This window comes from Heptranchias perlo, chromosome 8, assembly GCF_035084215.1.
Source record: "Heptranchias perlo isolate sHepPer1 chromosome 8, sHepPer1.hap1, whole genome shotgun sequence".
Classification (NCBI taxonomy): Eukaryota; Metazoa; Chordata; class Chondrichthyes; order Hexanchiformes; family Hexanchidae; genus Heptranchias; species Heptranchias perlo.
In genome coordinates this window covers 32,732,486-32,744,891 of record NC_090332.1, presented here as the reverse complement: position 1 = coordinate 32,744,891, position 12,406 = coordinate 32,732,486, and the positions used below count along the sequence as shown (strand labels likewise).

General features: G+C 39.8%; 1 protein-coding gene across 1 annotated transcript in view; it reads right to left on the bottom strand.

The window, feature by feature from the left end:
• Nucleotides 1-12,406, bottom strand: part of LOC137324524 (tyrosine-protein phosphatase non-receptor type 14-like) — a 260,760-nt gene that overhangs the window by 13,934 nt on the left and 234,420 nt on the right. The window contains exons 16-18 of the mRNA XM_067988918.1: nt 8,739-8,957; nt 4,051-4,179; nt 2,370-2,604 (exon numbers count right to left, since the gene is read on the bottom strand). Coding sequence (XP_067845019.1) covers nt 2,370-2,604; nt 4,051-4,179; nt 8,739-8,957 — 583 coding nt within the window. The remainder of the gene's footprint in view (nt 1-2,369; nt 2,605-4,050; nt 4,180-8,738; nt 8,958-12,406) is intronic.

Genomic DNA, 12,406 nt, shown 5'->3' with positions numbered 1-12,406 from the left:
CCCCAGGTTTTCAGTCAGAGGAGTGCTTGTATCACACAAAGCCATGCTTAGTCCTTTCATAAGAGGTCTCTGATCTCAGGGCTCATATGGACTTTATTTTTTTCCATAAACAGAACATGTTGTATTTGACAGCTGGTTTTGATCATGTCTTATAAAGCTGTAACCCAATCTCAGGGTTCAGATGACATTATTAGCCACTTAAGCTCAGCTTTTAGGCATTAAGAATGAATCTGAAGTAGATGATTAGCTGTTATCCTATATATGCAAGCCAATAGTTCTACACAACACACTCCAAGCCATCCTTTGTTCCATCTGTCAAGTGAACGGCCGTGAAAATAACCACACACTACTTCTTTATGATGTCAAGATAACTGCTCATCTCACAGCAGCTTCCCCAGGCCATAACAGAGCAGATCAACTGTCTTTATTATTTCACTCTTTCAAAACATTTCAAAGTGGGTAAAGTATTTGTGGTGAGTGGCTATTGCTCAAAGGGTCCCATGTAAGGTATATGTAAACTTTGAAAGACTTCAGACTAGCTGAGCTCAACCAGGTCTTAGTCTTGCCACCCTATTAGTGATCTGCAAAAGTTATGTCCCTGAAAATTGTAATTTTTTTTAGGCCCTCAAATCCCCTTTACAAACCTGAATTTGTAAAAAGATTCCAACATTGTGTCTTGTCACCGCATTCTGTTCCATGCTTTATACTGTACAAAAACTCTCGAGTCTCTGTAAAGCAACGCAAATGCCAGTTCTTTTTTTAAATTGAGAAGCCTGGGTGAAGCCTTTGGTCCACATTGCCAAGCACCACCAGGTTTGAAAAAAGCAGGAGAGAGAAAGACAAATTAAGACCTAATAGTTAGATGACGCCATGCTTGAGTATTAAAAGGGAGGAAAGTCTAAGGAAGGTTCCACAGTTTTACGGTTCTGGGAAAGAATGAGTGAGAGCAGAAGATTGAGCAATGAGTCTTGATTTCAACACAATATGCATATGTGGAGGTGAAGCATGTAGGACAATGTACTTGGAGCTTAGGGAGAATGAAAAGGAAGTTCAGAGGTCAAGCAAGATGATAATGATGAAGAGAAAAGTCAGCAAGAGAATACTTCAGACTTGTGCTTTGTTTATTACTTGTCCTTGGGATGTGGGTGACACTGGCTATTTATTGCCCATCCCTAGTTGCCCTAAGGACATGGAATTGTTTGGTTTATAAATACTCCCTTGTACTATTTTCTGAAAATAAACTTTGAAAACCACAAGTAAAACATTAAAAATGTACCTAATGACATGCATACATTTCTACTTGTGGTTTAAACACACTGCACAATGGGGCAAGCATTAAAACTACTCAGAATTAAGACCACCTGTTTCGCATTCCTGGCATAAATTTGTACAAACCATCCTTCCACACTGCGCAGCCTCTAATTTTAAAACTTCTTAATACAGCTTTTCTATTATGTAACTCCTGTATGAAAGGAATTGCCATTTTAATAAAGGTGATCTTTTACTTTAAATATATGCTTTGAAGAGTCATTGTGGCTATATACATATTACAACTGGAACGAAGTGGAGTGAGAATCTCTAGGAGAGAAAGTGCCACACTGCTTTGCTCTGCAGCTTTGTTGAGTCCTGACTCCAGAATTACACAACAATTTTAGGCCAGTGAGAAACAAAATTGCTTTGCATTGTTGCTACAGTTGTAATCTAAGTGCAGCCTGTGACCTTGCAGGTTCTAGAATCACCAATTAAACCATGAATAGAGGTGGTGCATTTTTCGAGATGTAACAGAAATCCAAAGAATCTGCCTGTCTCCTGTACAGCAAGGAAAGAGATGGCAACCCAGTGTAAACTGGCTGCATCTTGAACTATAAAGCAGGCGTGTTCTAAGCGTTTTGTCTTGGTGAGCCACATAGGTGCTTGCCATGGAGCCTCAAGGGCCAGATATAAAGTTTATAGCCATGTTCCTATTAATTTACATGCGTCTCGAGTTACTTCTACTAACCAATCTTGATATTCTGATTTAGAATTCAGCCATCAATGAGGTAACTCTAAGAACATCCCTTTCCAAAGCTCCAGCCATACAAAATTCAAACAGGACTTGCCAGCTAATAAGAAATACAAAAATAAATAAAATTGAGTTGCATCAACTTCATGGCCCAGATTGCCAGGGCTCAGGAGCTGCATGTCTTCTATAGGAAATAGTTTGGACACTGTTGCTTTAAAGCATACAGTGGTGTTTAATACATGAATACTTAACATTATGTTCAATTTGAGACTCTTATTAAATAATCAATTGATTGTACAGATAAAATTAATGTGTTTCATTCTGTTTGGTCAAATGTGTAAAACATGATAGATAGCATGGTACTTACATAAAAAACCCTGAACATCTTCCGGACAGCCATGGTCTGGCCAGTCTGTGTACTGCAAGTGCCACACGGTCCTCTCCTGCCCAGACAAAAGATGCTTGACCTTTAAACCCGTAGTTGCATAGCAACCAGAATCTGTGCGGAATTTGGTTGTCACCTTAAACTTTCCATAAGTTGCTGAGCTGTGCTTTGAGCCCAGTTTGGGCCAGTATCGATGGGTCTTTGGTTTTCCACCCTCCTACATAATAAAGGATAAATTCCTGAGTGTTAGAATGGTGAACTTTAGGATTTTCACTTCAAAAAGTAAAAATATAATTGATGATTATTTCCTTTACATGTTAAAAATAATACACCATGTAGAAAAAATAAATGATTGGAAATCATAATTGGTACTCCCACAGTTACATTAAGGAATTACGGAGGATTAATTGGAAGCACCAATATAAAGAGGTAGAAAATCTTTCCATTGCATTGTTCGCTCTTTAATGCATTTACTCATAAGATTTTCAGCTATGTTTTTTATTCCTTTAGTCAGAGTCCTTCATACATGGACTTATTTAAACTACCTGAGTTGCATGATGCCTTTTTCTTACTAAAAGATTACAGGAAAATGATATATATCAGACCTCAAAAATTTCTGTTTCCTGTGACGGTTTCACTATTTAAATGTCAGAGCAGTGTTATTATTTTACATAGGAAGAATGAGCTCACTGAGACAGGCTGAATGATAAATAGGAAAGAAAAAAAGTCACAGTGGCAATGCAGGTGGCCTAAATGATCACTGACAAAAGAATAAGAAAAACAGAGGAACAGCTTCAGTATTTAAAGGCAGAGATGTGGGATTAACATACAAAAAGGAATCATTTCATCATCTGTTTCCTGCTTTTCCAGGACCTGTATGGTATCCCCTATCACATGGTGTTGTTATTGGCCACAGTTTGTAGAGGAGAATTGTATGGTAGGGATTTAATGGGGTTTAGATTTATGGAGGTTGTAACAAGAAGTGATCATTTATTTACGTTCTAAATAGTCACTTCTTGTCACAATCTCCATAAACCTAAACCATCAAATTAAATTCCCTACTATACAAGTCTCCTCTACAAAAACTCATGGCCAATAACAACACTATATGATAGAGGATACCATAAAAGTCCTGGTGTAATATCACATTTATGCAATAAGTGGATCAGATTTCAGAATTCAGAAGTGACAAAGTAAGTCTGTTGGGTCCTCAGTTGTTTAAATATAGTATCATATTTTGGTCCATATGGCGTACCGTGTAGCAGCCACCTTATATTCACCAGTGCCATTGAGTAGGAACATGGTAGTGAGTTTATAAGAGTGACAGCAGCAGTTTGATACCAGGTCATATGGTCCCAGTAGAAATTGGTACTGCACCACTCTCGTGGTCACAGTAAGTTCTGTAGTCCATTCCATCCATTAGTTATCTCACATATGTGGGATAAGGAATTTATTTCCTGTACTTGAGATAACACAACCAGAAATACTTTCCTGTGAACCACTGAAAGTTGAAAAAAGTTGAACAAATTTGAACCTCTATGTGCTTACACATATCAACAATGGTCTAAACAGCAAAATGAACATTCGATTCAACAATCTCCTCCACAGTGTCATCTCTATGCTTGAAACATCACTAACTGATCCAGCTTAAGTAAGAACTCACCTCCTCTGCTGTAACCATGACAATAACATTCACTCCTTGCTCCCACACCATCTGCCAGAAGTCATGGCATGTATGTGGCAGGGGTCCCTGTGTGGCAATATAATGCCATTCTTCTCCAGCAACGGTAACCTGTTAATTAGAAGCAATATCACAAAAGAGCACATTCTACAAAATCCTACATGACTGAAGTTGTTGAGTTCGGTTGCTCCAGCCTGTTGCAGTGTGCACTAATAAGTGTTCTGCGTTATATGCTTCAAGGGATGACCCAATTTCAACTGTAAAAAGCATACAATTTGTTTAAAAAATCATGCCCTAGAAAGACTATGCAGCAAAACATGTTAGTACACCAGTTCACTACCTCTGGCACCAGGGTCAGAATCCAACTCGGGCTGATGGAATAAAAGTTTCCAGTCTGTTGGCTGTAATGGTCCTTTGTGTGGAATGAGTATTGACCGTTAAGTCCTGTTCCTAGCAGGCATAGGACCACAGCATAAAACGGTCCTTAATTCATCACTAATTTGGTAATCGTGCTCAGAAAGGTCACAGGGTGAATGGTTTTGAAACAGAAAATATCATACTGATGCAATAAGCAGAGTTCTTTTAAAGCTGGCACTAAGACATGTTGCTGGGTAGAGAACAGCGAGTTTTACTCTGCACCTAACTCCCAAGACAGACAGGAGTCTGCTGTAATAACAGCTTTTTTGTTAAACAGGAGTTACCTTACAGTAACACTGCAGTATTACATTTCCCTGTTTAAAGCGGGGAGCATTCTAGCTTTGTTAAACGTTCAGTATTAATTTACAGCAGACACTTAAAATGAAACAATACCTGCTTTTATATTATCAAATACTCAAGCAGCACAACACCGTTACTGACATATTGCCAGCCTCTTTGTGCTAGAATGGGTACAGGAAATCCGATGCTATGGTGCATTTATAGGATGCCATATATAGATGGCAAAAATTCTGCCATCAGGTGCAACTCTGGCATAACATTGTACAAACAGGAATGACTTTGATTTTACCAGAAGAGTATACAGGATACTGCAAGAGGTACTGGGTGCTCAATACCACAATGGTAAAGGCTGATGAACATCCTTGACTGCAGCCAGTCCCGTGAAAGTGGCCCTTAACTAATCAATAGAAGCTGAAGGCCCACTTCACGCTTTATGTACCAAACAACATAAAATAAACCTACTGCAAAAGTTAGTTGTAGTTGAGAACACTGAACTAGGAAAGGTTTTTGATTTATTTCTCATATTCTATTTGTTAATATTCAGTATCACAAACATGCAGTTAAGACTTTTCAGTGGCAATATGAGCCACTGTACCACTCCTGGACAAAGTATGTACAATAAAATGATAATTTACAAAGTAGACAAAAAATGATCACATCAGTAGTATATTAATCAACTTTGTGCCAGAAGGGAAACTGATCTTTGGTTCAATTTATTCAAATATAAAACTTGGTAAAATGTGATAGAAGGCACAGAACAACAGCACTAAAAGGGTTCATATAAGACATTTTTAACCTGCTGCACCAGTCTCGGGAGAGTTTTACATGAGATACCAGGCAGAAGTAAAGCAGGCAAATACAGTGACAGTTCACAAGACCCCTAAAAAAGTGGTTCTCTGCTGTTGCTGGAACAAGGATAGTTGGGCTAGTTTTATTGCTAAGTACAGCCAGTGAGAGAATTGCGGGAGAATTCTCCTGCAAAAGCACCTATAATGGCGTGATATGAGGTTTTGGTTTAGTGTACCATGCACTGCTACATAGAATACTACCACTTTTATAATGTAGAAGGGGACTGAGCACCAGTGAACTCAATGGGTAGCTCTCCACAGCTGGTCCCACTGTTCAAATGAAGGCCCACTGTTGGCTGGTGATCCATGATTCCTGTTGCTAAAAGAGAATGAATTCAGCTTCAAGGGCTTGGGTTTAAGTAGAAACCCAAGAGCAGCTTGCAAGACCCACAACAGTGTGGAGATCCAATGGGTTTCCATGGGTAGGATCCTTTACAATATAAAGTACTGTTGACTACAGTGGAAATGTCTATTTATAGCAGTCGACGGCCTTTAATTACAGTTGAGATATCCTAGACTGTTGGCTAGGGGGAAGGAGCTAATAGGGACTAAATACTTCCACACGTATAGGGAAGAAGAGGGAGGCAAAAATATCTTGTAGCTTTTTGGGTTACCATAACCAAGCTAATTCTACAAACCACTCAGCTGGTGATTTGAAGTCACAGGTCTGCCCCCCTGCCAAAGTCCAATAATTCTATTTTTAAGGATAGGTTTCTAATAATTAGCAATTTTTGTCATTATTGCAGAGCTTGACTTTCAGCTAGAAATGAAAACCTCAAGTGAGTACTCAATACAAATCAAGCAGCCTGAGAAGGTGCAATTCTAAACAATCTACCCTGTTAACAAATATTTATTGGAACTGCTAGTCCATTTAACAGAACATTATGCATTCAGGAAGCATAAGCAAAGGAGCCTCTGTTGAATTTGAACAGGCCCTAACCCATCAAACGTTGAGCCAAATCTGAGCCATTGAAACAGTCATCAGCACCAGTATGAGGGAGTGAGAAAAGGGTCATTCAGCTCATCCTTATAACAATTTAATAACAAGCCTAATCATTATTAAAGAGTACTCTATACATTATTTTACAATTACTATTCAAAAATTTGCATGTGGAAAAATAAATGGGGTAGATTTTCATCTTCACCGTGTGGCGATAATCTGGTGGAATGGATCGCCCGCTCATTATAGAACCCACCCCATTTAAATTAGTGGGATGAAAATCGGGCGGGTTCTATAATCCATTCCACCAGATTATCGATGGAAATTTACCCCAATTAATCTATCCCTACAACTCTCTGATATGTCACTCACTCAGTCTATAGCTCACACCTCACAAATCTATCATTTGAAACAAAAATAGAGTTGGAATCTACCTTTCAGGGCAATATAACATTCCTATTATACACTAGCACTAAAATAAAATTCTATCACGGAAGAATCATAGAATCTGATTTTATTTTAGTGCTAGGGTATATTAGCAGTGATTGAAAAGCAGGACAATATTGCAATCAATGGAATACTCCACCAAGTGACTTTTTAAATTCATTCATAGGATGTGGGTGTCGCTGGCAACACCAGCATTTATTGCCCATCCCTAACTGCCCTTGAGGTGGTGGTGGTGAGCCACTTTCTTGAACTGCTGCAGTCCATGCGGTGAAGATAATCCCATAGTGCTATTAGGTAAGGAGTTCCAGGATTTTGACCCAGTGACGATGAAGGAACAGTGATATATTTCCAAGTCAGGATGGTGAGTGTCTTGGAGCGGTGCAGGCGGTGCTGTTCCCATGCGCCTGCTGTCCTTGTCATTCTAGGTGGTAGAGGTTGCGGGTTTGGGAGGTGCTGTCGAAGAAGCCTTGGCGAGTTGCTGCAGTGCATCTTATAGATGGTACACACTGCAGCCACGGTGCACCAGTGGTGGAGGGAGTGAATGTTTAAGGTGGTGGATGGGGTGCTAATCAAGCAGGCTGTTTTGTCCTGGATGGTGTCGAGCTTCTTGAGTGTTGTTGGAGCTGCACTCATCCAGGCAAGTGGACAGTATTTCATCACACTCCTGACTTGTGCCTTGTTGATGTTGGAAAGGCTTTGGGGAGTCAGGAGGTGAGTCATTCGCCACAGAATACCCAGCCTCTGACCTGCTCTTGTCAATGGTGACCCACAGGACGTTGATGTTGGGGGATTTGGCGATGGTAATGCTGTTGAATGTCAAGGGGAGGTGGTTAGACTCTCTCTTGTTGGAGATGGTCATTGCCTGGCACTTGTGTGGTGCGAATGTTACTTATCACTTATCAGCCCAAGTCTGGATGTTGTCCAGGCCTTGCTGCATGCGAGCATGGACTGCTTCATTATCTGAGGGGTTACGAATAGAACTGAACATTGTGCAATCATCAGCAAACATCCCCATTTCTGACCTTATGATGGAGGGTAGATCATTGATGAAGCAGCTGAAGATGGTTGGGCCTGGGACACAGCCCTAAGAACTCCTGCAGCATTGTCCTGGGCTGAGATGATTGGCCTCCAACAACCAATACCATCTTCCTTTGTGCTAGGTATGACTCCAGCCACTGGAGAGTTTTCCCCCCGATTCCCATTGACTTCAATTTTACTTGGGCTCCTTGATGCCACACTCGGTCAAATGCTGCCTTGATGTCAAGGGCAGTCACTCTCACCTCACCTCTGGAATTCAGCTCTTTTGTCCAGTTTTGGACCAAGGCTGTAATGAGGTCTGGAGCTAAGTGGTCCTGGCGGAACCCAAACTGAGCATCGGAGAGCAGGTTATTGGTAAGTAAGTGCCACTTCATAGCACTGTCAACGACACCTTCCATCACTTTGCTGATGATTGAGAGTAGACTGATGGGGCGGTAATTGGCCAGATTGGATTTAGGTAAGAAAGGGCAAATGTGGTTAGACTACTGGAACTCAGCAGTCTTTTACATTTTATATTAACAGAAAACACACATTTACAACGGATCAATTAGAATGACACAGCACAAGTTTTGGTGTTATACACGGGATTCATGGAGCACTCACTAATATAAAGCCCATTAAAACATCTTTATAACCCAACTTATTTTTGACAAAGTATTAATGTAGAAAGCCATTCTCACCTTGATGTGAGAGGCATTGACGTAGCCAGTGTTGTTTTCTTTGGTTGGTACCAGCTCCACCCTGTTCTCCTCATACGGAACGACATCCCTGAAACGATTCCGTTCTGCATTTTCTGGAAGAGTCGCTGTGGTGAAAACGCCATCCACCATCTTCTTTGGGATCTGCTCATACTCTGTAAACACCATATCTTCCTCCAGCTTTCTTTCCAGCATTTTACACTGCATTTCCAGGGAAATAAAGGGGAAATTAGTAGAGTTTCCTTCAGTGCCTGGAAACAAAATAGTAATTGTATGAACTGCAGTCTCAGAGAGAATAGTTTATTCTATTTGCTACTAATTGACATGGCGCAAAGACAACAGAACAGAGACATTAATATCACAAGCTGCAAGATTGGCTCGGCACAATTTTTTTGAGGCATTTTGATACAACACATGGGACAACCTGTGTGACTCTGTGAAAGTTGCTGCATTTTATTTTGGAGTGCAATCGTTTTATTGGGTCAGAATCAGTATTATTTTTGGTTCATACCTGTTGGTCTTTGTCCGCTGTTATATTATTAAAATTATCTATACCGTTATAATACAAATATTGACTTTATTTTTAGGTACATTATGGATGTCTTGGTGTCGCTCCAGTTCCTTTGAGTAAGGATGGAGCCATAGATTATGCAGATGCCTGGCTATTCTACATGATCAGTTCTCTTCACTAAAAATGATATGGATGGAATTAGTTTTTAGAAGATTTTTGAAAAAGGAACACAAGTATATTACAATGCATCCAAATTTTATTTGTTCAAGAATTAAAGGATATTTTGTTTAACAATAGATGCAATTCCTATAAAGACCCACTAGATGGTGTCAGGACACAGATTTATTAGTGCACATCAAGATCAGGGCCACTAATTTACAAGGTTTTTGCAAGTGTTGTAATGATCATTTTCAACCCATTGTTTCATTAAAAATGAAAACCAGCTGCCTTGCAGATAATGAGTGAAATCTGTGGATTTCAGATATTCACTGATATTGTTTGGTCACACTAATACTGTAACGGCTTGCTTCACTCTAGAAAGTGATAGTTTATTTAAACCATGGAATGGCCCATTTTGAATCTGTTCATTTTCATTTCTTTCAAGAATCAAACTTTAAAAAAAAAGGTAACCCAGTCCTGTGTGTTTTATTCTTTGATGCAAAGTCCAACTTAGTAAATTTGAATACATTTGCAAACTAAGTTGCTCTTTTTTGCTTGTAACATGTCAGGGATTTGCTTTTGACTTTGTTGCCTGTCACCGAGCTAAAGGATTAAAGCATACACAGAAGGACTTCAGTGTGTTCAATACAATACCTGTAAGAGGTGGTAATGTGAGAAGTGGTCAGATACCTAACACTATAACACAGGTGCACACAACTATATTTGATGGTGTCCACCAGGCAAAGAATGAAAGAGTCTTGAGTTTCATAATGTTACTAAAGCTTTAACTTGTTCCTTAAAGACAAGTCAGTGCTCAGTCCAGCAACAATCTGTATTAATCCAACCTGATACCTTCTACCTGTGGAACTCTTTCTAACACTGAAACTCCATCCCTTGTATGGAGAAGTTCGAATGTAGAGTTAGGCTTAACTTGCTGAATTGGGCTTGCTGAACATCATGTGCCTCAGCCTATTTGCTGTTAAAACTCTCATCCATGCCTCGTCACCTCCAGACTCGGCTATTCCAATTTTCTTCTGGCCGGCTTCCCATCCTTCACACAACATAAACTTCAGCTCATTCAAAATTCTGTTGCCCGTGACCTATCCTGCATAAAGTCATGCATACCTATCACTCCTGTCCTTGCTGACCACTCCTAGACCCCCAATGCCTCCAATTTAAAATTCTCACCCTTGTGTTCAAATTCCTGAATGGCCTCATCTCTCCTCCATTGAACTCTCCGTTCCTCTGACTTTGGCCTATTATATCTGTCCACCCTCCTCCCCTCCATTTGCGGCCATGCCTTCAGCCGCTTAGGGCTTATGCTCTGGAATTCTGACCCTAAACTCCTCCCTCTCCTCCTTTAAGACCCTCCTGAAACTGCACCTATTTGATCACCCCATCTAATATCTCCTTCTTTGGTTCATCATCCATTTTTGTCTGATTATACCTCTGTGAAGAATTTAAGATGTTTTTCTATGCTAATGGCACTATAAAAATACAGGTTGTGGTTGTTGAGGCATACATTAGGATGTAGAATACCTGTCTCTTGCCTATTGGTACCCCAATACAAATGCTTCCAGCTATTCTGTGTAAAGGTCAAATTCAGCAGTGTTGCTTCATGTTGCTGTTATTTTCAGCTGCATCCTGTTGCTTTTCATTTAATATACAAAACAGTAGGATAAGATGAGGATCACATTATGTTTGGTTACCAAAACTGATGACCATATACTCTAGCTCCAAGTTTGCCTTGAGTGACATATGAGCCCTGTCTGCTATAAATGTGAGGAGTTTTGTCAGTACTTAGCCCTGTGTAGGTCAAGTACCTTGAGACACCACAGTGCTCAACTCTGGAGTAGGAATTCCTCTCTTGTCCACCATAACCAGGTACAAATGCACCTCCTTTAGGCCACTTCTGGACCAGAATTGTTAAAAGTCCTGGAGAAGCCAAATAGTGAACCATCTCATCTCCCTTTTTCCCCAATATACTGACAGCAGAACTTGGGAAAAAAGGATATGTGTACAATTGGGGGAAGTGGAAAAGGAGAAAGCAGATAATGGGTCAACAATCAGCTTGTGCCCATGTTAAATTTATAAAGAAAGTTAATTTGCGCTAATTAGCTCGTCATGTGGAAATATCAGTAATTCAAGCCTACATTTGCTTTATTCCATTTGAAAGCAAGCAAGGCACAACAAGTATAGTTTCAGCTCAGATGCAGTTGCTAACACAACTATTTTTATAGAATAGAATCACAGAAACGTTACAGCATGGAAGGAGGCCATTCGGCCCATCTAGTCCACGCCGGCTCTATGCACGAGCAATCCAGCTTGTCCCACTCCCCCGCCTTATCCCTGTAGCCCTGCACATTTCCTTCAATACTTGGATATAAACAATTTTTATTATAAAGTGTCTGGACAGGTCTAGACTCATATTGCTTATAGATCAAATAGAGCTGAAGATGGAAAAGTGAAACAAGATATACCAATTATTTTCATTAATGGATATTTCTTTTTGCAACATAGGAATCTGACTGTTATAATTTTGAAACACTGCCTAAAAAGGAATAAAAAGAAAAACAAGTTTTGAAGTATTTGAGTTGGCTTTGGCATGACATGTCTCTCATACCAACGCTTATCCAACAGATAATAAAAAAAAATAATTTGTTCAAGGCTATAAGATACTCCTTTGGACCCAGCTTTCATTTGCCAATGTTTTCATAAGGATTCAAGATAAAGAGAATCTCAGCTATTCTACAGACATTAGACTTGGTAATTTTTACCCCCGTAAGGGTCTGATATTCAAAATTCTATCCAAGGTAACCACAACTCAAACTCATGTGTCCAAAAACATTACAATACATCATCTACTTTTGGATTATCCCTACCTTTGCATCTTTGCAGAAATGACGGATTTAAATGATATGTAACAATGTAAATACTGTAACTATTAGTTGTGTCATATGGTTAGCTGCTAGGACAGTGA